Consider the following 27,641-nt stretch of genomic DNA (forward strand, 5'->3'; position numbering starts at 1 on the left):
GCAGTCACCTTGATCTACATCTCAATATATATCCACTAATTGACGTGGTTAAATTTAAATATGCTACCTGGGATAAGCTCCCGCTATCGGTGGCTGGTCGTATTAATCTGATCAAAATGATTTTACTCCCAAAATTGAGCTATTGTTTTCAACATAGTGCCGTTTCAATACCTAAATCTTTCTTTGCAACCCTAAACTCCCTTACTACATCCTTCATATGGGGGAAGGCTAGGCCTAAACTTAAATTATCCACCCTGCAGAGACCTAAGCGGGGGGGCGGGGCGGCTTTGCCGGACTTCTATCTGTATTACCTTGCTGGACAGGCCAAAATGATAAGTGAGTGGATGCCCGGGAGGTCTCTCCCCAACTCTGAAAGTCATATATTACATTCAGCTAAAGTTGATTGCCCGATGGGTTTTCTAGAGATGGAGAGAATTGCTGTCCCTCGTTTGCTTCCTTTGCTTCGCCTGGCACGATCAGTATGGAGACAAATTAAAAAAGTGACACAATATGTAGATATAGCAGCCGAAATGCCGTTATGGAATAATGGTTACTTTCCGGGATTATTGGGCCACCCATCTACTGAATTTTGGATATCGTGTGGTGTCCTTACGGTGAGCGATATACATAGCCAGGGGGTTTTTGTTTCTTTTGAACAATTACAAAATACTCATAATATACCGAAGTCTCAATTTTTCCGCTACCTGCAACTAAGATCTGCCTTCCAATCACATGTACGAAATACGGGTGCGGGTCGAGCTATTTCAACTCTGCCGTTAATAGGAATTCTTAATTCACAGGGCCCTCAGGGACTCATTTCCTCTTTATACACCTACCTAATATCCATAGGCGAAATATCTGTTACAGATTCAATTAAGGGAAAGTGGGGGAGACTTCTTCCGGATACACTAGGAGAAGAATGGGATGAAATCTTGGAATCTCCAACTAAGGTCTCCCCATCAATCAATAATAAGATGATCCAATTATATATAATCTATCAATCTTATTTGACCCCGACTCGTCTTTTTAAAATGGGCCGTCTTCATTCATCAGACTGCTTGAGATGTCACTCTAGTGACGCAGATTTTATCCATATGATATGGAAGTGTCCTGTTATTTTTCAATATTGGAGAGAAGTGACAGCACTATTGACATCTTTGGTGTCGATCCCTGTTCCACTTGAGCCACTGGTATGTTTGTTTGGAGTATGGGAGGCGGAGGCTTGGGATCACCACACAGGAATATTTCTGAGGGAGTCACTGTTCATGGCACGAAAGGTGTTGGCGCTGCGTTGGATGGGAGGCTCTGGTCCATCTCTTAGAGCATGGGTTGACTTAATAAATTCAATTATTCCGTATGAGCGGACGCTTTATCAAAATAGGGGTTGTCCAACTAAATTTGAGAAGATATGGGGAAGATGGAATTCATCCTATCACACTGTATAAGTTAAAAGGACTCAGTATACGCATAAGAAAAGGGTGTATGACTCTCTAGACATTATTTACCAACAGAGCGGGATGTATTTAGAAATATTCTTTGTAAGCGGCACTACGTTTGTATTAAAGACTTTATTAGAAGTTAATGTAGTTACAGTTAAAGTTTAAAATAAGGCATTAATGATCAACATGCACAATTTATTATCTTTATAATATCTTATACATGGCTATGTATGGTAATTTCCTGTAATTAATGGAAAATGATGAATACGAGCAAAATGTGTATGATCTTTCCTGAAATCAATAAACGAATTTAAAATGACCTGCGTTTTACCTGCTGATTTACCTGCGGTTTACCTGCTGGTTTTCTGCGGATTTTGTGCAGATTTTGTGTGGATTTCACTTTCGTTTATACACTTGCGGATTCTTATATTGACATTCTGCGGAAAATAAGCGGCTGCGTTTCTGCGTGGAATTTTCCAGCAGCATGCGCACAGGGGATTTGGTGTTCCATAGGTTTACATGGTACTGTACACTGCACGGAAAACTGCTGCTGATCCGCAGTGTCAAATCCGCTGCGGATCCGCAGCCAAATTCGCAACGTGTGCACATAGCCTTAAAGTGCAGCTTTGGGTAATAGATTGGAGTTCTGACTGGGAGGATCCCGATTTTAATAATTCAGAATAATACTCTTAAAAATAACATTCACGAAGGGCGTGATCCATACTTTTCAGCATACACTGTACATCTCGTTTTAGATAGACTTACCAGGCTTTAATAATATTTCCAATTTCCAGGCATATTTTTTTAATTATCTATCTATTGAATTCTATACCATTCCACCACTGCTGTGTAAGGGTATGATAGTGTTCCTTCCCCTGAAGACAAATGCGTAGTGTGAATACAGTCATGCGTTTTTATTGCGTTTTATGGTGAAAACTGTAATTTAACTAATGTGTAGTGTGATAAGTACTGATGCTGCTGTGTGTGTACTGCAAAGGTAACGCCTAAGGTAACTCAAGCACACCCAGCTCTGGTATAGGGAATGTAGAGGATATATACGGTAGTTTAGTGCTTAGAGTAAAGCTAGATAGTGACTTTAGTTAAAGGAGTATTCCTATCTAAAAGATCCTATCCCAATCTTTAGTAGACGTATTAATATTACCAAATAGCTCCAATTAGAAATGTAGTATAGTTTTTCGGGTTATCTGTCTCTTTCCTCATGTGCAGGCATTGCAGGAGCTTAGGTATCCATGGTTACGACCATTAAAATAGTGATAACTATTAGTTAGGCCGGCGTCACACACAGCGTATGAAAATACGGTCCGTATATTACGGCCGTAATACGCTGAAAAGTCCCGAAAATAGTGGTCCGTAGCTCCTCTGTAGGCAGGGTGTGTCACCGGTTTTTGCGCATGGCATCCTCCGTATGTAATCCGTATGGCAGCCGTACTGCGTGTTTTTATCGCAGGCTTGCAAAACCGACATACGGCTATACAAGGGATCCATGTGTAAAAAAAAAAAAAAAAAAAAAAAAAAATATATATATATATATATATATATATATATATATATATACTGTCTCTCTAGATAGATATATATATATATATATATATATATATATATATATATATATATATATATATATATATATATATATATATATATATATATATATATATACTAGATTGTGGCCCGATTCTAACGCATCGGGTATTCTAGAATATGCATGTCCCCGTAGTATATGGACAATGATGATTCCAGAATTCGCGGCAGACTGTGCCCGTCGCTGATTGGTCGAGGCAACCTTTATGACATCATCATCGCCATGGCAACCATTATGACATCATCGTCGCTGTGCCCGTTGCTGATTGGTCGAGGCCTGGCGGCCTCGACCAATCAGACGCAGGATGTCTACGTCCTTTATGACATCATCGTCGCTGTGCCCGTTGCTGATTGGTCGAGGCCTGGCGGCCTCGACCAATCAGAGACGCGGGATTTCTACGTCGATGCTGTGCCGGTCTCTGATTGGTCGAGGCCTGACGGCCTCGACCAATCAGAGAGCCGGGATTTCCAGGACAGACAGACAGACAGACAGACAGACAGACAGACAGACAGACAGACAGACAGACAGACAGACATACCAACAACAGTGTGTGGCAACCTTGTGAAGACTTACAGAAAACGTTTGACCTCTGTCATTGCCAACAAAGGATATGTTACAAAGTATTGAGATTAAATTTTGTTTCTGACCAAATACTTATTTTCCACCATAATATGCAAATAAAATGTTAAAAAAACAGACAATGTGATTTTCTGGATTTTTTTTTTCTCAGTTTGTCTCCCATAGTTGAGGTCTACCTATGATGTAAATTACAGACGCCTCTCATCTTTTTAAGTGGTGGAACTTGCACTATTGCTGACTGACTAAATACTTTTTTGCCCCACTGTATATCCCATGCCTTCCATATACCAGAGTTGAGTGTAGCAGATTTAGAGGTATATGCTAATATAATAATAATAATATTATTACACCTACTACATAGTGGGATAGGATCTTGGAGATTGGAATACCCCTTTCAAGTAGGTGACAGTTTAAATCTGCCCAGCATCAGACTGCTGGGGCAGACAGTGTAGAGACAGTTAAGTGTTTGGTCCAGACCACAGTGGGAGATGCTAGGACAAGTAAAAAAAAAAAAAGGGAATCACTTTCAGGTTTAGCCAGTTGGTAAGAGTTATAGTACGTGTGAGGTTCATGTCCAGATCAAGTTCAGGGTGCAGGGGTCGGAAGGTACGGGGAGTACATATCGTTCTGGCAAAATGAGGTCATAATAAATTTCCTGCTGACTTTCCTGCAACGTCCAGGACCTACGGCCCAAACTAGGCACTGTGAGTGTGCCTTAATCCCTTTCATACCGAGGAAGCGAGACAGAGAACCGCATGAGGGAAACGTAGTGGATCTCAGGAATACTGTGGTGCCGAATGGGGAGTCCCTAGGTTTAACAGGAGTTAAAGTAGGGACAGTCCGATCTGAGCATGAGTGAATGCTTTAAATGTACTGTGTTGATGAAACTGGAACCGGAGGGTGCTGTGCCCACAGCTACCATCCTGGGCACCTTACTGCTTCTCCAGTCATTCCAACTGGTCCCACAGTTGTGACGTCTTGTCCATCTGTTACCTGACTGACATTGTTATATACTGGTCTCGGCGCTCAGGTGACTGATGCAAGGGATGTACTCACTGCAGGGCCAGTGGGTATGTAATTGTTAATTCTTTATTTTTTAATATCACCTAATTTAAAGCAGTTTGTTTTTTAATTTGGGAAAAAGCTTTTATTTCATTATTTGCTATCTAAACGAATGTGTTCAGATATTACAATTTTAGAATTAAACATTTAAGCTGAACATCAGCATTTTCTGTTGACAACCATTCTAATTTAAAAGCGTATTTTTCATCCTGGTCTTAATCCTGTTTAACAGCACAACAAAATGGCATAATACTCATAGATGTTTTGGACACAATTAAATGTTAACACATAATTAAATTTGTACTTGGCTTATTTGCATAAGTATAATATCCCTGTGGAAATTGCAGAGCACAATGACCATTGAAATTATAAAGATTAGCACAGCTGCAAGAAGCCAAGCCTGATCTCTAGTGCCCTCAATTATTCACATAGATATTCCATACTTTGGTATAAAGAAACTCTACAGCTATACATGCTTCCCATTAAAACCTGCCCAGGGGATCTTGGGGTCTTCACTACAACAATCGGTTTAGCACTAATTGTTCTTTTTACCCAAAGCACAAAAGAATCCATATGAAATATTGAGAAATAACTGACAAATTTGCCTGTGGCTTAAATTATATTTTAGCAGACCAGACTAAGAGGTAGGTTGATTTTTCTCTTGGTTCAAAAACATTTCTTTAAAAAAAAAAAAAAAACAAACCCTCTATAAAGTGAATCAGTCAGTAGGATCGTTACTCCTAAGCCGTCTATATGGGCATGTAGGTCATAAGAAGCTAAATAATATGATACCTTGATATCTGCGATCCGATGTCTTATTCCAGAGATATCCACCATTTTTTATATGCAAATAAGCTATTCAAGGCTTTGGGCTGGACACTGATCTGCATGAGAATCTGCTTCAAGATTATCTACTATATAATTGTCTAAGGGTCACTTCTTTCTCTCTGTCTGTCTTTCTGTCACGGATATTCATTGGTCGCGGCCTCTGTCTGTCATGGAATCCAAGTCGCTGATTGGTCGTGGCAAAACGCCCACGACAATTGCCACGACCAATCAGCGACGGGTGCAGTCCGGCGGCAACATGGCCGCTCCTTCCTTTCCGCAGTCAGTGCCCGCTCCGCACTCCCCTCCAGTCAGCGCTCACACAGGGTTAATGGCAGCGCTAATGGACCGTGTTATGCCGCGGTGTAACGCACTCAATTAACGCTGCTATTAAACTTGTGTGTCCCCAACTTTTTTACTATTGATGCTGCCTATGCAGCCTCAATAGATCTAATGTTAAAAATAATAATAATAAAAAAAAAATCATCATATACTCACATTCCGGCGCCTTTCCCGCTCCTCGCGACGCTACGGTGACCGCTCCATGCAAGCGGCAGTTTCCGGTGGCAAGGATGGTATGCGACAAGGACCTGCCATGACGTCACGGTCATGTGACCGCGACATCATCACAGGTCCTGCAAGAAAGACCTGCCATGACGTCACGGTCATGTGACCACGACGTCATCACAGGTCCTGCGCCCATACCAACCCTGCGACCGGAAGCTGCCGCTTGCACCGCACACAGGGCCAGGACTTCAACAGAGGGTGAGTATATGTTTATTTTTTATTTTAAGTCTGTACTACATGGCTCTGTGCTGTATACTACGTTGCTGGGCAATATACTACGTGGCTGGGCAATATACTACATGGACATGCATATTCTAGAATACCCGATGCGTTAGAATCGGGCCACCATCTAGTTTTAAGTAAAAGGGATTTACCAGTGTGAGACATGTAATGGCCGACAGCCTGCTGTCATGATCTCACTGCAGAGCTGTGTGCGATTATACTTGACACTTCTGTAGGTTCCTCTCAGTGCTTCAGCTTCCATCTCACAGACCTACAATGTTACAATAGTGTTATAATACAGCAGAGCTGTGAGAGCTGCAGCAAATGTGTTTGTTTGGAGACAAAAGTTCAGTTCTACTGTTCTGTGTTAGTTACTGTTGGTTACTTGTCTCACACTGGTAGCTTCCGCTTTCATTTAGAATAATAATCTCTGGAGGCATATTGTCAGGGAGATCATTGTCCAACCCATAGATCTTAGCAGCTGATTTACATAGAAGAAAAACATGGATTTCTCTGAAATAAGACCTCAGATCCAAGATATCAAGGTATCATTTTATTCAGCTTTCTATGCCCTACATGCCCATACAGATGGCTTAGGGGGGGCTATCCATCTGACAGATTCCCTTTAATATTTCTGCTTTTTACTAAAGACAAATATGTTCAAAAACTTTTCATAGCTTAAAATGGATACATCAAGCAAACATGTAAAAATCAATGACAAAACATTACGTAGTACTACAATACTTGACCGGGTCGGTACAGGAATCCTAAATAGATTTTTGTTAATAACTTCTGTCAGGGAGTGTATTTTATGTCGCTTATCCATGTTATGTAAATAAAAGCTTATAACCTGACGTTAAATTCATCCATTGGTTGTATAAATTATTTATTTGAAAGCTGAAACCCTCTGAAATGTGGATTAGGTTAAGAAAATAAATTGGCATCAATGCAGAAATATTGATCAGTTAATGGACACAGAATGGTCAGATTTTGGCAAGACAAAAGTTTTGTCGCCCACAGAAAGTAATGTGATATTCAATCAAATAATTAACTTAAAATACAAATATATGTTGCATAACATTGGTGAATGACGTTGTTGCGCTATTAGTCATATTTAATATTTTGTGACTTCCATGAGCTTGAAGGACTGCATCCATGCGGTTTAACAATGATTCATACAATTTACTAATTAAGCCATCAGGAATAGCAAAGAAATGCAGTCTTATATGCCTCCAAGAGTTCATCTAGATTCTTTGGTTTCATCTTCCAAGCTTCCTCTTTCATCCTACCCCAAACATGCTCAATGATGTTCATGTCTGGTGACTGGGCTGGCCAGTCCTTGAGCACCTTGATCTTTTTTGCCTGGAGGAACTGTGTTGTAGAGATGGATTTATGAGATGGAGCACCATCCTGCTGCAAGATTTGACCTCTTTTATGATTTGGAATATAAGAGGTAGCTAAGACCTCTTGATATTTTAGGCTATTGATATTGCCTTCCACCTTGCAAATGTTTTGCACACCCCCATAATGAATGTAACCCCAGACCATGATCTTTGCACCACCAAATTTAACTGTTTTCTGGGTGTATTTTGGATCCATACGTGCTCCAGTAGGTCTCTTGCAGTATTTTCGGAGACTGTGGTGTTTAGTTTTAACCCTTATAACTCCCTAATGAAAAAAAAATTGGTTCCAAAGTTGTGCTGATGTAAAGTAGACATGTGGGAAATGTTACTTAAGTATTTTGTGTGACATATCTCTGATTTAAGGGCATGAAAATTCAAATTTGGAAAGTTGCGTAATTTGTGCCAAATTTCCGTTTTTCACGAATAAAAGCAATAGTAATGTCGAGGAAATTTTACCACTAACATGAAGTACAAAATGTCACGAGAAAACAATGTCCGAATCACCGTCATCCATGCAAGCGTTCGAGTTAATAACCTCATAAAGGGACAGTGGTCAGAATTGTAAAAATTGGCCCTGTCATTAACATGCAAACCACCCTTGGAGGTTAAGGGATTAAAGATTCCCACAATTAAATATTTGCAGTTATCACTGGTCACAGTTTCTATATGTAAACAATATGGTAGCAGGTGAAAGGGGATGTCTGACTGACCTACTAATCTATCCTATGGATTGGTCATCAATATGTTAGGATTAGATAGCTTTTCAATATGACCAGATGGTTTTTTGATGACATGTTCAAGTCATCTGCCCACGGCAGCCAATTGCAGGCGGTGGCGGTCCAGCTGCTGGGGGAATGGTGATGTCTTCTCTTCCTGTGTGAGTGCGATTCCAGGACAGCCTGCGCTGATCCAAGTGGGTGCCAGTAGGTCAGTATCAGTTTATTTGTTAGAACCCCAAGTCCCTGGGGAACTTATTGCCTTAACAACCCCTTTAAATCCCAATAGCTAATGTAAGGCCCATTGTATTTACCTGGCACAAGCCATCATCCTTCCTCTCTGTGCATGACCTTCCTTGAGTCAGTGGATATAGTCACAAATTTGTGAGCCCTCGCGGGCAGTGTCCTCTCTACTCCTGTACCAGTTGTGACCTGTATTGTTAATATTATTCTACTTGTTTATATTATGTATACCCCTCCTCACATGTAAAGTGCCATGGAATAAATGGTGCTATAATAATAAAATGCTCTACATCTATCATCATTATCATCTGTATAGGCTTAGCCGTCTATACCCTAAAGAGACATGATAATTGCAGAGACCTGAACCTGGGCATTTTTTTTCCCAGTCTCATAATTTTACCTTATTTACATAAATTTTATTGATTAAAAGAACCCACACATGGTTCTCACCACTAATTGACTAAATACAAACAAAAACCCATGCTCATAACAAAAACCGCTTAAGAATTGGGGTGTCCTAGGCGTCCCTGGTGTGTCCACTGAACTCACACCTGCCTAACTGCGGGGGTTGGCACCCTAGGGGGGGGAGCGTATTGGCAACCCCGCTCCACGATGGCTATCCCTAAGTACCCTGTAACACCCGACCGCCACTAGGGGATCCCCCTACCCACAATCTAGAGGATCCGCTAATCCGCTAAAATAATCCGCCCAAACGGTGGTTCCCCCCCACATATGGGGTATCAGCGCACTCAGGACAAATTGGACAACAAATTTTGGGGTCTAATTTCTCCTGTTACCCTCGGGAAAATACAAAACTGGGGGCTAAAAAATAATTTTTGTGGGAAAAAAATTTTGTTTTATTTTTACGGCTCTGCATTATAAACTTCTGTGAAGCCCTTGGTGGGTCAAAGTGCTCACCACACCTCTAGATAAGTTCCTTAGGGCAGGGGTGTCAAACTGCATTCCTCGAGGGCTGCAAACAGGTCATTTTTTCAGGATTTCCTTGCATTGCACAGGTGATAATTTAATCACCTGCAGAGAATGATTCCAGCACCTTGTTCAATGCTAAGGAAATCTTGAAAACACGCATGGTTTGAGGCCCTTGAGGAATGCAGTTTGACACCCCTTCCTTAGAGGATCTACTTTCCAAAATTGTGTCACTTGTGGGGGGTTTCAATGTTTACGCACATCAGTGGCTCTCCAAACGCAACATGGCGTCCCATCTCAATTCCTGTCAATTTTGCATTGAAAAGTCAAACGGCGCTCCTTCCCTTCTGAGCTCTCCCATGCGCCTAAACAGCGGTTTACCCCCACATATGGGGTATCAGCGTACTCAGGACAAATTGTACAACAACTTTTGGGGTCCAATTTCTTCTCTTACCCTTGGAAAATAAAAAATTGGGGGCGAAAAGATAATTTTTGTGAAAAAATATGATTTTATATTTTTACGGTTCTGCATTATAAACTTCTGTGAAGCACTTGGTGGGTCAAAGTGCTCACCACACCTCTAGATAAGTTCCTTAGGGGGTCTACTTTCCAAAATGGTGTCACTTGTGGGGGGTGTCAATGTTTAGGCACAGCAGTTGGTCTCCAAACGCAACACGGCGTCCCATCTCTATTCCTGTCAATTTTGCATTGAAAAGTCAAATGGCGCTCCTTCCCTTCCGAGCTCTCCCATGCGCCCAAACAGTGGTTTACCCCCCACATATGGGGTATCAGCGTACTCAGGACAAATTGTACAACAACTTTTGGTGTCCATTTTCTCCTGTTACCCTTGGTAAAATAAAACAAATTGGAGCTGAAGTAAATTTTTTGTAAAAAAAAGTTAAATGTTCATTTTTATTTAAACATTCCAAAAATTCCTGTGAAGCACCAGAAGGGTTAATAAACTTTTTGAATATGGTTTTGAGAACCTTGAGGGGTGCAGTTTTTAGAATGGTGTCATACTTGGGTATTTTCTATCATATAGACCCCTCAAAATGACTTCAAATGAGATGTGGTCCCTAAAAAAAAAATGGTGTTGTAAAAATGAGAAATTGCTGGTCAACTTTTAACCCTTATAACTCCCTAACAAAAAAAAATTTTGGTTCCAAAATTGTGCTGATGTAAAGTAGACATGTGGGAAATGTTACTTAAGTATTTTGTATGATATATCTCTGTGATTTAATTGCATAAAAATTCAAAGTTGGAAAATTGCGAAATTTTCAAAATTTTCGCCAATTTTCCGTTTTTTTCACAAATAAACGCAGGTAATATCAAAGAAATTTGACCACTATCATGAAGTACAATATGTCACGAGAAAACTTTGTCAGAATCACTGGGATTCGTTGAAGCGTTCCAGAGTTATAACCTCATAAAGGGTCAGAATTGTAAAAATTGGCCCGGTCATTAACGTGCAAACCACCCTTGGGGGTAAAGGGGTTAAATAAAATGTTCCGGTGCTGAGATAATCTTATAAATGTGCCCCTGTTACGTACTATGTAATGGCCTTGTCTGACCACGCAGCAACATGGTCTGATCATACCACAGCTCCTGGGCAGGGGAGGAAGCAAAAACGTATACAGAGAGGACAGCAGGGGTTCACAAATGATAAGTATTTAGGCCGTTATTTAGGGGAGAGAGTGAGAAATATACAACGGAACGATGCGAGAGAGGGGTACTACAGAAGTTTTCCAATATCAGAAAAACTCTTTTCCCAGGCACTGTTTGATTTTTTTTTAAACAAGAAGCAAAACAAACTGTGCTTTATTCACCATCCCTGGGTCCAGCTTTCAGTCTCTGCCACTGCTTCTTGTCTGTAGCGCTGACATCTTGTAGACATTGCTGCAGCCAATCGGTGAGCTCCGCAATGCTTCCCGAGTAGACCTCATGAGCTGATCTGAGATCACCAATTGGCTTCAGCACTGTCGACATGATGTCAGACCCCCGGAGCAACAGTGAAAACCCGGCTCTGGACCTGGAATTGGTGAGTAAAGCAGTTTTATGTATTAAAAAAAATATATATATATATATATATATATATATATATATATATATATATATATATATATATATATATATATATAATGTGTTTTGGGCAGGGGGTTTCTGAAATCCCCAAAAAACATCTTAGCCGGCAATAAATAGACAATTAAGCTGTGATATTAGATTTAGCGTAGACATTAGATAGATGGATATTACATTGATAATGTCACATCTGACAATATGAGACATAATCATTGTTACAGTGACTACGGCTGACAATCTTTAAATGTGCAAAATGTTACATGTGGTGATAGAAGATCATTATTTCACAGTTTATATATCAGCTTCAGTCAAGTGTAAAGAAACACCAAAACACCATATGTCTGCACTGTGCAATGTTGGCTTTAGTGCATCATTCGCAGTGCCGCACAGTAGACAGCCTACCATATTTTTATATTCATAGCTGTTCTGAGAGTTAAGTGGCTTCATAGATATTAATGCTATAATATCTGCTCCATAACTCATTAGATGACTTTTATATTACAGAGCTCTGTTACTTGGCTTGGCATGTAACCTTAACCTAAAGGAGGTGTCCCTGGATCTCAGTAACTGTGAGGTAAGAGAACCCGATGTCAGTGTAATCGCCATTATTTCTTTGTATGCAAATTTCACATAAATGGATCAGTAACTGTCTTTATTATCTTGTGAATTATAAATGTAAATCTACACTTCAGTATTGTATCCAGTGTTTAGTATTTTTTCTGGTTTAGTTACGGTTTTCTAATAATCATCCTACTGTTTGAGGACCTGAGGTCGTCTTCATATAAAAAAAACATATTCATGAATGCCAAGGAATGGATTGTGTAATTGCTCACCACTGATTTCTGTTTAATCTGCCATAAATTAGTGGTCTGTCATTATCCACTGAAATACATAATTGTGTTACATTTAGGGCATTGGATCAGTTACCTACATGAATAAATGACAATGTTTAGTTGATTAAAAGACTTTTCCAGTGCTATTATATTGCCTCAATGCCATATTTTCCTGAGGCCCTACAGCAGTACTACTACCTGTACTGACTTGATGGTGTCAAACTCATTTTCTCCAAGGGCCACATCCACATTATGGTTGCCTTTTAAAGGGTCACTTGTAATTGTAAGGGCTCATGTAGACATCCGTGCAGCAAGGTACAAGCATGGAGAGGCCAGAGGCAATATGAGAGCTGCCTCTGGGTAGTAGGGCTATAAGAGAGCTGTACTTGCATAGTAAAGCTAAGAAAGCTGTCTTTGGGTTGTAGGGCTCAGAGAGTTGCCTTTGGGTAGTAGGGCTTAGAGAGCTGCCTTTGGGTAGTAGGGCTCAGAGAGTTGCCTTTGGGTAGTAGGGCTAAGAGCTAACCTGTCTGTTAAATACTGGCTGCCTTTGTTCTGATATAAATATTCAAAGATGGAACCTGGTTCCTATGCTTTTGCCATCCCCTTTAAATGCTGGCTGACTGTGTCCACTAAGTTTCAGATTTGGCACCTGCTCCTTGTTCTGGTGGCGTTGTCCTATACTAAATGCTGGCTGTGTCTGCTCAGATTCCAAGATAACCCTAGCTTCCAGTGCTGCCCCTCCCCCTCCCTTCCCACAATGCACTGGCTGTGTCAACCTAAAACATAGCCAGTAGTTAGTAGATGAGGTGGTGCCAGCATAAGGAATGGGAGCTACAGGTGCTTCTCACAAAATTAGAATATCATTAGTGATGAGCGAATATACTCGTTACTCAAAATTTCCCGAGCACGCTCAGGGGTCCTCCAAGTATTTTTTTAGTGCTCGGAGATTTAGTTTTACTTGCCGCAGCTGAATACATCTGTTTGCTAGGGAATCCCTACATGTACTTATGCTGGCTAACAGATGTAAATCATTCAGCTGAGGTGAGAAAAACGAAGTCTCCGAGCACTAAAAAATACTCGGAGGACCCCCGAGCGTGTTCTAGAAATCTCGAGTAACGAGTACCGTATATACTCAAGTATAAGCCGACCCGAGTATAAGCCGACCCCCCTAATTTTGCCACAAAAAACTGGGAAAACTTAATGACTCGAGTATAAGCCTAGGATGGAGAATGCAGCAGCTACTGGTAAATTTAAAAAATAAAAATAGATACCAATAAAAGTAAAATTGAGACATCAGTAGGTTAAGTGTTTTTGAATATCCATATTGAATCAGGTGCCCCATATAATGCTCCATACAGTTCATGATGGGCTCCATAAGATGCTCCATATTAAAATATGCCCCATATAATGCACAAATGTTGATTATGACCCCATAAGATGCTCCATACAGACATTTGCCCCATACAGTGCGCCACAAATGCGGATTATGGCCCCATAAGATGCTCCATAGAGATATTTGCCCCATATAATACTGCACATGGCCCCATAAGATGCTCCATACAGATATTTGCCCCTTATAATGCTGCACATGGCAACATAAGATGCTCCATACAGATATTTGCCCCATATAATGCTGCACATGGCCCCATAAGATGCTCCATACAGATATTTGCCCCATATAATGCTGCACATGGCCCCATAAGATGCTCCATACAGATATTTGCCCCATATAATGCTGCACATGGCCCCATAAGATGCTCCATACAGATATTTGCCCCATATAATGCTGCACATGGCGCCATAAGATGCTCCATACAGATATTTGCCCCATATAATGCTGCACATGGCCCCATAAGATGCTCCATACAGATATTTGCCCCATATAATTCTGTACATGGCCATCACATACTCCCCTCTTAGGCCCCCGGCACTTGCTATACTCACCTTTCCCGTTCCACCGACGGCCGCCGCTGTGTCTTCCCCGTCCTCTGCACTGACTGTTCAGGCAGAGGACGCAGAAGACACAGCGGCGCCGACGGTGGAACGGGGAGCAGGTGAATATCGCGCACTGCGCTATACTCACCTGCTCCTGGCACGGTGTCCCTGCACGTTTGTTCCCTGGCGCCGGCAGCATCTTCCTGAAGTGAGCGGGCACATGGCACTGCTCATTACAGTAATGAATATGCAGCTCCACCCCTATGGGAGTGGAGTCGGGTCCATATTCATTACTGTAATGAGCGATACCATGTGACCGCTCACTTCAGGAAGAAGCTGCCGGCGCCAGGCAACAGACGTGCAGGGACACCGTGCCAGGAGCAGGTGAGTATTATTAGACTGCTGCCGCTCCCCCTCCCCTGCCGACCCCTGGGTATGACTCGAGTATAAGCAGAGAGGGGCAGTTTCAGCCTAAAAAATGGGCTGAAATTCTCGGCTTATACTCGAGTATATACGGTATATTCGCTCATCACTAAATATCATCAAAAAGTTAATTTATTTCAGTTCTTCCTTACAAAAAGTGAATTAATATATTATGTGGAGTCATTACAAGCAGATAGATCTATTTCAAGTGTTTATTTCTATTAATGTTGATGATTATGGCATACAGCCAGTGAAAACCCAAAAGTCATTATCTCAGTAAATTAGAATACTTTATAACACCAGCTTGAAAAATGATTTTAAAATCTGAAATGTTGGCCTACTGAAATGTATGTTCAGTAAATTCACTCAATACTTGGTCAGGGCTCCTTTTGCATCAATTACTGCGTCAATGCGGCGTGGCATGGAGGCAATCAGCCTGTGGCAATGCTGAGGTGTTATGGAAGCCTAGGCTGCTTTGATAGCAGCCTTCAGCTCATCTGTATTGTTGGGTCTGGTGTCTCCCATTTTCCTCTTGACAATACCTCATAGATTCTCTATGGGGTTAATGTCAGACGATTTTGCTGGCCAATCAAGCACAGTGATAATGTTGTTTTTAAACCAGGTATTGCAGTATGGACAGGGAAGCATGAAGTGCTCTAAAACAGAGGTGTCAAACTGCATTCCTCGAAGGTCTCAGACCGTGCGTGTTTTCAAGATTTCGCTAGCATTGCACAAGGTGCTGGAATCATTATCTGTGCAGGTGATTAAATTACCATCTGTGCAATACAAGGAAATCCTGAAAACATGACCTGTTTGCGGCCCTCGAGGAATGCAGTTTGACACCTCTGCTCTAAAATATCCTGGTAGATGGCTGTTCTGACTTTGGTCTGGATAAGACACAGTGGACCTTCCCCACAGATGACACGGCTCCCCAAATCATCACTGATTGTGGAAACTTCACACTAGACTTCAAGCAGCTTGGATTATGTGCCTTTACACTCTTCCTCCAGACTCTTGGACCTTTATTTCCAAATTAAATGCAAAATTTACTTTAATCTGAAAACAACACCTTGGACCACTGAACAACAGTCCAGTTCTTTTTTTCCTTGGCCTAGGTTAGATGCTTCTGGTGTTGTCTATTGGTCATGAGTGGCTTGACACAAGGAATGTGACACTTGTAGCCCTTGTCTCTGTGTGGTGGCCCTTGATGCAATGACTCCAGCAGCAGTCCAGTCTTTGTGAATCTCCCCCAATTTTTTGAATGGCCTTTAACAATCCTTTCAAGGCTGCAGTTATCGTGTTGCTTGTACACCTTTTTCTACCACACTTTTCCCTTCCACTCAACTTTCTATTAATATGCTTGGATACAGCACTCTGTGAACAGCCAGCTTATTTATCAATGACCTTTTGTGGCTTATCCTCCTTGTGGAGTTTCAATGACTGCCTTCTGGACATCTGTCAAGTCAGCAGTCTTCCCCATGATTGTGAAACCTACTGAAACAGACTAAGGGACCTTTTTAAACACTTGGGAAGCCTTTGCAGGTGTTTTTTGTTAACTATTCTAATTTACTAAGATAATGACTTTTGGGTTTTCATTGGCTGTAAGCCATAATCATCAACATTAACCGAAAAAACAGATTACTCTGTTTGTGATGACTCTACATAATATGAGTTTCACTTTTTATATTGAAGTACTGAAATAAATTTTGATGATATTCTAATTTTGTAAGAAGCACTCGTATCTTAGAATTTGAACCCTGGAGCACACCTCCACACTGCTCTGTAAAAGAAACTGAGTCACTGGATGCAGAAAGACAGGCTCCTGTATGAGCTTTGAGTTTGACACTCCTGATTTAGTGTGTAAGAAGGGTTTTCTTTTCTGCATTTTTAACTTCTGACTTCAAAGTAAAACTTAGCGCAGGGTAGTATTAAATAATGGACTTAATTCCCATCAGCGTGCCTAGTCGTGAAAGCCTCATTATGACTGTTACATTTATATTCTTCTGCATGCAATATCTGCTGTGTACTTATCTCTATCTGCTTTCCCTGTATGCTTCCTAAGCTTGGTCACTGTGTAAGTATCTCCTGTGTCTTATCTAGGCTTTCTTCATACATTGCATAGTTCTGTATGTATTGAGACAAACCTAATAATCTCTTTCGGTTAAGTATAAATAAGGTTTTTGTTGTATTCTGTCCTACTGACAATTTACTCGTACGGAACTTTCTGTAGCCTCCATGTACGGAGCCAGTGCTGCATAACTGATTGAGGCCTAGGTTTCCGAGTCCATTGCTTGCATACAAATGTATTTCTTTGTGAAGCCGATAGTCATTTATTATACTTATCAGAGCATGAATATTCTCAAAAGTACCTGGTTTATAGAACCGCTCCCGCTTGTTATGCCAAGCATTATACATTTATCTTGGGTATGGGAATAAGTAGTGTTTTATGAGTTAATGACTTTTAATATGAATCTTGTCTTCTGCAAAGTATTCATTTTATTGTGTAAAAATTAGGACAATACTGTTCATTGCCATTCCAAAATCAGTAGTGTGTGTGATCTGGTAATTGTGGCTGAGATTATTCTAGACCAATAAAATGAGATTTTTTATTGGGCTTTGCTCAAACTGACGGCTTTTTCTTTTACACTGGCCATCTTCAGTATGACGGTTGTTGTGATATATTTTTTGATAGATTTTATTGAGTAATAATGGTCTGTCATACCTTAGTAAAGGATGTATAAACCTATAATTTAAGGTCTAAGCTGCCCTTTTTTCGTCTTTTGCGCTTAGTTAAGATCCGGTGGAGCTCAAGTTCTGGAAGGCTGTATAGCGGAAATTCATAATATCACCAGCTTGGATATATCCGATAATGGTAAGTGATATTCTGCACATTCCATCTACGCTGGCAGAATCTCCTCGATTGGATCTCATAACTTGCTGTAATGTGACCTTATACGTCAGACGATGGTGCTACACATCAGCAGCTCTGAATAGTCATGGGAACACTTTCCAAATGAAAGTACAGCGCACAACTCGTAAATCTCTTACTTTATAGTGAAGAATCTGAGCTGTAGTTTAAAAAACAGAGATTTACCTGCATGGCAACTGGAGAGAAATCTGTATAAAAAAAGAAATAAAATAAAGTTTATTCCGAATACAAGAGAAAAGATAGGGTTGTTTATTGTTATATCTGTGTTTATTGTATAGAAAAAAGAAAATGAAAAACAAAAAAACAACCTATCATACGAATATGTAAAATATCACTTGGAGTATTCCCATCTCAATAGGTTATAACATCATCAAATGATCAATAAGTGTCTGAACGCTGGAACCCCCACTGATCCTGAGAATGAAGGAAGCATTTCCCTGCACAGACTAGGTGGTCGACAGCGCTGCTGTGCAGGGAAAAAACTGTTACAAGATCTCCGCACTAAAGTAACAGCTTTTACCTGCACAGCAGCGCTGTCGACCACCTAGTCTGTGCAGGGAAATGCAGCCGACCACTTTCTCATGAATGCATCTGTGCTGTAATGGGTGGCCAGGAATGCCTGTGTTAATGGAGGCAGCCCTATGATCCCTTCACTCTCGGGATCAGTGGGGTTTCTCAGAGGTTGGACCCCAGTGATGATCAAGTGAGGTCATCTCCTAGCCATCATCCACTAAGATGGGGATACTTTTAAGTGATTTATGTTGTTTAAAACTGATTGGTGTATTTTGTATAGAAAGAAAAATCATTGCAAACTCCATAATAAACCACCCAATTTTTCCTTTTGACATTTTTTCTAAAGATGTGCCATCACTTAGCACTCATTCTGATGTCGTTTTTTTGCACACAAATTCTATTCGTGTTTTTCACATACCACGTACCTACTATTACAGTCTACGGGCATTTTATTGTCTGTGTATTTCCAAATCGTGGGGAAATGACCAATATCGATCCAAGTCACAGATAAAACGTCAGTGAGGTCTGCTGGTTGAGCACTCTGATACCATCACGATTGACAGGATATGTTTGAGAGAACTTTATAGACGAAAGACTGATGGTAAAAACTGATGTAAACCTTCTCTAAAACACTAATGCAAAGCGGTCCATCCTATGCATTTCAACTGACATCTGAATGAGGCCTTACTTGTCTGATAATACCCCTGTAATGACTGCCGTTAAGTCGTCATTTCCCAATAGTACTGATAGTTACAGGTAGCTACTTTAGAAATACTCACAAAGAAATTCCGGCTGAATTCAGCTTATGTATTCACTTATTTCACATGTTTTAAAAAGTGAATTTTGTTTTTTAAAAAAAGAACTAATATTCTTACAAGGAAAATCAATTCTCGCTTAAAATCGGCTTTTTGATGTGATAATTTTCATGGCGATTGAAGAGACACATGTGTCTTAGGTCTTACTTTGATCCAACACTCTGTTCTCCATAGGTTTGGAGTCTGACCTCTCCACTCTTGTAGTCTGGCTCAGTAAGAACAGATCAATAAGACACCTGGCATTGGGGAAGAATTTTAATAACATGAAATCCAAGTAAGTATTTTTCCTTTTTCTCTGTACTTTCGCACCACATAATTATTTGAGAGACGTACAGTGTTTCTTTATTTGCCTCCGTAGAAATCTAACTCCTGTCCTGGATAACTTGGTTCATATGATACAAGATGAAGAATCGGTAAGTTATGCCTTTAAACAGACCCCAAAGACCCATAGACCTCAGTTGTACTATGGACTCATCAGTTAGCAAACTGTATTGCTCATTCCCATGCAGCGTGAACCAAGCTCCTTCTTCATCAAAGACTGTTCTGGCAGATTAAGAATCGTAGTACAGACACTGTATCTAATGAAGACCATCCCTTTTTGTCGGCAACACATAACTGATGCCAAATCGCAGCCCTGAAATCATTATTGCTTTGGTAGACTCACTTTGTACTATTAAATGATTATTAATACAGTGATCCCTAGATTTCCCTCTTTTTCACTCCATTGTTTGTGGTATACATTCCTTCCTTCCAACCTGGGAGTTATATTCAACTTATTTTTGTGCTTTTTGTGGCTGCTTACCTTCTCACTTTCCCCCACTATTGTGTGTGAGCACTTTATTTTGCATGGGCACTAAGAAAAAGCCTTGATCAGGGCATCCACTTTTGGGTATGCTGACTAGTGCACCATTATTGAAGAGCATGGTTTCCGAGTTACAGGGTATTATGTCACGTGATTATCTGAACTTGTTCTTTTGCACCTGGCTTCTTGTTAAATTGACATGTTCCGTTCACTTTACTTCTTTTACACAGATGGATATACTGCTGAGCATAAAAGATGCCTTCTGCAATAGCCAAGCCGATCATTGCTGATTGGTCACTTAAAAAATATTTTTTTAATGTGGAACAAGCACCTATACAGCCATACCTCCACTTCCATATGTAATAGCCTGCTGACAAGTTCCCTTTTAAAGAGAAGCTGCCATCAGTACTTTTTTAAATTGGTTTTTTGAGTTTAACATATAAATATATATATATATATGGGTGTTTGTGTGTATGTGTATACAGTGCTGCTCACCATTATTGGCACCTCTTCATTTTTTTCATATACTATACAATATGTTCAGAAATAAATGGAAATGTACCAAAGTTACCGTATATGCCATTTATATACTTTGCGGCATGAATAAGTTTAGAAGTAGGATGATGTTTTTACGGATCAGATCTAGGCATGGACCTCTATAGACATAATGTAAGAGCTGCATTATGTATTATTGAAGTTCTTTAGTGTTTAGAAATCTAATAGCCCCCCACTGCACAATCTCAGTTATCGTATTACACAGTATATCATATTGCATTATATTGAACTAGATGGCAGCCCGATTCTAAAGAATCGGGAGTCTAGAATCCATATATACTTTATTTATTCAAATGTAAGAATAATACAATTAATAAATAATAGTAAGAAAGAACAAAAAATGGCTGCACTCACCAGCTCTTGACAATTCTTGTTATTTAACCCTGCTGTTCTGTTGGTCAAAAATGACCGACTTTGAACTTCAATATTCTTTAAAATATTCAAGATGCGGCTCTGAAACCCGTGGCCGACCGACCCATCCTCATTTAAGTCAATCAACCACAAGTTTCAGAACCGCATCTTGAACACCCCAAAAAATACCAAAGTTCAAAATAGGTCTCCCCAGACCGAACAGAACAGCAGGGTTAAGGTACAGTTACACAGGATCCATGAACATGCTTATGAGGGGAGGGATGAAAGACAGCGTGGTGGTGGCAAACAACAGGTTAATAAGAGGCAGTGTCAGGTAGTAGGAAAATAGCCAGTTAATAATAGGCAATAGTTCTTTGCAGGAATGCAGATATTAATAAATAGGCAGTTTATATTGCAGAGAAATTGCTGGGCAATAATGGACAATGTCCTTATGTGGCAAATAATAGAGCAATATACCCAATGTGGCAAAGAAGAGGTTAATAAACGGCAGTCTCTCAGTATAACAGTCAGTGAATAATAGGCAGTATATGGAGAAAACACCAAACAAAAGTTCAAAATTGGTGTGAAAATGTCACTGAACCACTTCACAACTAAATATATATAGTTTTGGTAAATGGTATTATCATTTTTTTGACGAAATTCGGCAGGAGCTTGAAGAGCAACGTCACTGGGCCCGCCTCCACGCAGTAGAAACTTGCTGTGAGGTAAAAATTCAAAAATCACACCAAAATGGCGGGCGGAGTGTGTCACAGTACGGCACGTTTCTGATTGGTTGCCGCCTGCTGCGAGCGACCAATCAGACACTGGACACTGTTGACGTCACTTATCTCCGGACATTAGCTCCGGACAGGAAGTTGGCACAAATTGCAGGAAGTAGTATTCTAGGCAATTATATATTAGATAACGTTTGCTGGTCATCTTCTATCATCTAGTATCTGAATCTCAGCCGCAGGACGTTCTACCATTCAGGGCTCATCCTGCTTTTGAGGACAGTAGGAAAGAGTGGTTTGTAGCCAAGTATAGCTTCTTCTCACAAGAAAGGGACAAGATCTGAACTCCATGTATTGGATGAGGCGGCAGATCTGCTTTCCTCCAGCTAAGTAATGCAGTCACAGATCTGACATCGCAGCCTCTCTGCTATGCAGGTTAATAGAGGTTCCAACATTTCACCCTCTGAAGGAGATGATGTCACATTTACTCCCACAACAATAGAGTCCCTGTTTTCATTTCTTTCCCAGATTTGTTTTTCTTGGAGTCCTATTCTGCTCCTTTAAGCAGGTTTCTAAAAGAAATGCAATATTCCAGATTAACCTGCTGGAGAGATTAAACATGCCGGAAAGTTTCAGTTAAAAACCTGCTTTTCCCCACCGAGAGCGTCTCGATTTTATAGCTTCCCCTGCTTTTTTTTTCTTCAAAGCCCCATCTTTCATCAAGTAATATCCTCTTTATTCCTGGTTTTAATGGATAACTTCATCGTTACTTTTCATCACCGAGAACAGAGGAGAAAGCCTCTGGCACACTCGCCATTTGAGCCGGTTTTCTTTCTTTCATTTTTGAGGGTCACAAGCAGATTTAAAGCATTTAACGCTTGGCTGTATGTTGTCTGTTCTTTTTTTTTTTTCTCTGAACCCTGATGATGTGAAGTGTTATAAATTATATAGTTCACGTTCTATAAATATTCTCTCAGCAGGGTATTCCTTAGTGTGTTTTGTGTGATCTCATACATTTGCATATAGAAATGTTGTCACAGGAAAGCACCCAAGTGAAGGGGCTACAATGACTAAAGGGCACCATAATTGCTACCAACCAAATCTAAAGCCTCTTCATGACCAAGAGAAGATTTATTACTCTCGGTGATTTTTCTTCAATAAAATATAAAAATATCATCTCTCCAGAGTTCATGTTCAGGAGTCTGGATATACTGGGTGACCGGTCCTGAAATGTTGCCCATATTGGTGACTCACGTGAGTGCAGCTGGAATTATCTTTGTAATAATTCAGCAGAACACACAGAGGACTTAAACTGGTCATACACCTTAGATGGCTGACTACTGAGCTCTAGTTTGCTGTCAACCAGTCTGCTTGACCCAACTCTCCATACACGTGCGTGCGTTCTCACTGGGAAAAGGGTCGTTGGTGCACCCCATGCACATTAGGTGGCTGGCTGGTCTGAGATAGTCAAGTTAATTCGACATTCTTCTAATGTGTATAGCCTCTTTTTTTATTGACTGCATTTTTATTTATTTTAGGGGCTAAATGCCCTCCTTTTATCGTTAATGACCTTTTAAACTTAATAGGGGGCTTACCAGTTTTTGTAAATTTTTCATCGGCTGCACTTTTAAAAAACAACTTGATCCTCACCCTGTCCAGCACATAGTATCCGTTGATGTCCATTATTGTCTGCATAGCTGACAAATGACAAACATAGAGATTGGAACAGCACCAGGGCTCGCCTTCTGGTTCTATGCCCCTTTGCTTATTTCACCGATATGTACCAATTGCGTTTTCCAGATAAAGCTACTGGATACGGTGCTCTGCTCAATAAGTAACAGCAATCTTCATATCTCATCAAAGGATAATAAAAGAAGCGGCACTCACCAGTTTGCTGAAAAAAGTGTCTTTAATGCAGCCTTAATCCATGCTTACAGGCTATTCAGACACGTTGCAGGTGATTGTGAGGGTGCGGGGAGTGAAGGAGGACGACGGCCGTTTCGTGCAATCAGCACTTCGACGGGTCCATGTGGGGGTAAAATGATGTCATTTCCTTTTAAAGGCAATATGCGCATCAAGGTAAATTACTGACATACATGTTTTTTTTTTTTTTTTCTTCATACATTTGCCAAATACTTATAATTTAAACATTGTCAGTAAAAATACTCAAATGCTTGTTGCAACACTATATGAGATTTATAGAATTTTATAGAAATACGGCCATATCCAATTTGTCGTTTAAGCCCAATGGCCCCTGTGCGTTAGTTTTTATAATCCATTTTCCTTCTTCTCTTAGGAGGAGTTTGTTGTGATCACCTCCCTGAGGTGGATATTTAACTAACTTAAGGCCAGCGAATTGTAACAGTTCAGGGTTACTTTCGTGTTTCTGCTGCATGTGCGTAATAAATCTCGTGCATCCCTTTCCTGAGACTACAGAATTGTAGTGTTCTCGGAACCGTACAAATAGGGGCCGTATGGTTTTCCCTATGTAATAAAAATTACAGGGACAAAATATTACGTACACAACGTACTTACTTTTACAAGTTATGAAGTCGGTAACTTTTTGTGTCATACCTCCAATTCTTAGAGGATTATCTAATTTGTGCAGATGGCAGAATTTACAGTTTTTACATCTGTAGTTCCCTTTAGGGGAATCTTTTTGTAGCCAATTATTATACGTTGGTAACAGTCTATTGTGGACCAGCAAGTCACTCAGATTTGTGGTGCGTTTGTATGCAAATTGCGGGTCGAGAGTGGTTAATTTCTGTAAATCTCTATCAGTTTGTAATATATGCCAGTTTTTTCTTACCGCAGCATATATCGCCTTATCCATTGGGCTATGGGTGAAGGTGAACGTAAATTTCCTAATGGCTACCTCTTCATGTGAAGGGGGAATGTTTTTGCGTTTTTTCAAGAGTTCAGCTTGGGTTAATTTTTCAGCACGTTTTTCCGCCTGTTCTAAGATATTTAGTGGATACCCCCTATTTGAAAAGCGAGTTTTAAGTTCTGCGACCTGTTGTCTGTAAATTTCATCGTTATTGTTTATTTTTCTCAATCTGACCATTTGACTATAGGGGATACCTTTTTTCGTATGAATGGGATGCGCACTATCAAAGTGCAGAATGTTGTTGGTTGCTGTCTGTTTTCTAAATACTGTTGTATTTAGTGCACCTTCCACTATATTAATTTTTACGTCTAGAAATTCTAACGAATTTTTACTGAAACATGAGGTAAAACGCATGTTTTCGTCATTATTTGTATTTAGGGCAGTTACAAAGTTATTAAAATCTTGTTCTGTGCCGTCCCATATAATGAAGATGTCATCGGCAAAGCGCAAATACAATCGAATAAATTTCAAATAAGGGTTCTCAATGCATGTTATATATTTTTCTTCGAACGCTGCAAGAAAAAGGTTAGCAAAAACGCATGCGACGGGCGTCCCCATCGCTGTACCAGTTCTTTGCGCATACAATTTATCGATAAATTTAAATGCGTTGTGTGACAATACAAAAGATAGGCTTTCAATAATAAACGAAATAAAGTTTTGGTCTTTTTCAGTATTGCTGAGAATCTTCTCAGTTGCCTTAATGCCCCACTCCTGTGGAATTCTTGTATACAGATTAACTACGTCTATAGTAGCAAGGGAAAAGTTCATTTGCCAATCCACCGCCTTCAACGCACAGAGGAAATCACCACTGTCTTTTACAAATGAAGGTATTTTCTTTAATAATGGTTTTAATAACCAGTCCAGAAATTGAGACAGTGGTTCTGTTATGGAATTTATGCCCGAAATTATAAGGCGTCCAGGGGGTCTTTCTGCGCACTTATGAATTTTCGGTATGGTGTACCAGTGGGGTATATTGGGAAAATCCGGTATAAGCTTTTCTGCCCTGTTTTTTCTTAAAGTGCCTTTCTCCACATACCGTACTTATTTAATAATGCTCTTAATTTCTCCTTATATTTATTTGTTGGATTGAAGTCCAAAGGTTGATAAGTTTCCGTATCATTTAATTGAGATAGCCCTTCACTAATATAATAACTTTTATTTAAATGACTAAATTTCCCCCCTTATCAGATCTTCTTATAACAATATCATCCCAGTTTTGCATTTCATATAATGCTCTTTGCTCTCCTGCTGACAAATTTTTTGGTGTTTTAGGATACAAGATTGCTTCTACATCCTTCAGAACCGCATTTTGGAATATGTCTATCGCATTACCTGGTGGTGTGGGAGGCATAAAAGTAGATTGAATTCCTTTTTTGAAAGGCTCAGTTGTGCCTTGCGGAGAAATGTCCTCTGCTGTTGTCATATCTCTATCTTCATTAATGCTCATTAGTAGAATTGCATCTTCAATATCTTGCGGATCGGCAGGAGGGTAAGCTATAAAGCCTAGGTTTCCTATCGATGCTGGGACCTCTGTAGTAAGAAGGGGTGGGACGTTTATTCTTTTTCCTTCTATGTTGTTATAATACTTGTGAAGGTGCAATTTCCTTAGATTTTTAAAAAAATCAATTTTAAAGTCAGTGGCGTTGAAATCCTGCGGTATGCAGAAGTTTAAACCTCGTGAAAGCAACTGTCTTTGATCATTTGTCAGTTCTCTTGTGGACAGATTTATGATTTGAAAAGTATTTTCTGGAGGTGCTACTTCTTCCACGATACTTGTTTTAGTTTTTTTCTTATATTTGCGACCTCCCCTCCGTGTTTTATTTCTAAAGGGACTTCCATATGCGTTGAAGTGGTCGCTGTTACACTTTCTTCATTTAATTCTTCCATGCCGCTGGAGTCAGAGTCTGTGATCCACCCATCCCTTGAGAATTTCTTTTTGTTTTTATTTTTAGAAGGTGCATTGTATTTCCCATAAAATCTTTTTTGCTTGTTTTTATTCCAATTGAAAATTTGCCCCGTAGTGTAGTCATTTTTATCTCTGAGGAATTTCATTTTCTTTTTTTCTTTTACATCCATTTGTGTCACAATTAATTTCTTTTCCAATTTTTTCATAAAAGATTTATTTTGTTCCTCAGTTGTTCTTGTTGATAATTCTTTTTTTGATTTATCAAGTTGGTCACAGATGTCTATATATTCTTTTTCATTCTGTTTTATGACTAGTTTTAAAAGACTAAAGGAACATTGTAAATGGATTTGTTCCCATTCTTGTTGAAAGTCAGGGTCATCTTTAAACTGCGAAATTTCTTTATAAACCCGAAGGCCCCTCGGGACACGATTACATTCCACGTATGATCTGAGCGATTTTATAATCCAAAATAATTTAGTTTCTTTCTCTGCTAACACTCCAATTTTTGTCTCAAGAGTTCTTGTGCTAATTAGTTCCAATTCATCTCGTATGTTGCAACTTGCAAAAAATTCCACCGCACCCTCTCTTCCTGCTAATAAACCTGGTTCCGCTATGGTATTTGATTCCATGTCGGTGATATCTTCACTTTGTGTTTCCATGGTAAATTTGGGCTATGAACAATGCGCTCCTGTGCTCAGTTCCTGAATGTGAATAAATATTTCCGCATGACAAACATAGAGATTGGAACAGCACCAGGGCTCGCCTTCTGGTTCTATGCCCCTTTGCTTATTTCACCGATATGTACCAATTGCGTTTTCCAGATAAAGCTACTGGATACGGTGCTCTGCTCAATAAGTAACAGCAATCTTCATATCTCATCAAAGGATAGTAAAAGAAGCGGCACTCACCAGTTTGCTGAAAAAAGTGTCTTTAATGCAGCCTTAATCCATGCTTACAGGCTATTCAGACACGTTGCAGGTGATTGTGAGGGTGCGGGGAGTGAAGGAGGACGACGGCCGTTTCGTGCAATCAGCACTTCGACGGGTCCATGTGGGGGTAAAATGATGTCATTTCCTTTTAAAGGCAATATGCGCATCAAGTTAAATTACTGACATACATGTTTTTTTTTTGTTTTTTTTTCATACATTTGCCAAATACTTATAATTTAAACATTGTCAGTAAAAATATTCAAATGCTTGTTGCAACACTATATGAGATTTATAGAATTTTATAGAAATACGGCCATATCCAATTTGTCGTTTAAGCCCAATGGCCCCTGTGCGTTAGTTTTTATAA

The 27,641-nt window shown here is 40.0% G+C and overlaps 1 protein-coding gene across 2 annotated transcripts in view; it reads left to right on the forward strand.

Annotated features, from left to right (window-relative positions):
- Window positions 1-27,641, forward strand: part of CARMIL1 (capping protein regulator and myosin 1 linker 1) — a 376,826-nt gene that overhangs the window by 190,052 nt on the left and 159,133 nt on the right. For both annotated transcript variants that reach the window (XM_069730895.1, XM_069730896.1), the window contains exons 17-20: window positions 12,170-12,239; window positions 17,647-17,728; window positions 19,288-19,387; window positions 19,472-19,526. In XM_069730895.1, coding sequence (XP_069586996.1) covers window positions 12,170-12,239; window positions 17,647-17,728; window positions 19,288-19,387; window positions 19,472-19,526 — 307 coding nt within the window. The remainder of the gene's footprint in view (window positions 1-12,169; window positions 12,240-17,646; window positions 17,729-19,287; window positions 19,388-19,471; window positions 19,527-27,641) is intronic.

Source organism: Ranitomeya imitator, chromosome 6 (assembly GCF_032444005.1).
Source record: "Ranitomeya imitator isolate aRanImi1 chromosome 6, aRanImi1.pri, whole genome shotgun sequence".
NCBI classification, from domain to species: domain Eukaryota; kingdom Metazoa; phylum Chordata; class Amphibia; order Anura; family Dendrobatidae; genus Ranitomeya; species Ranitomeya imitator.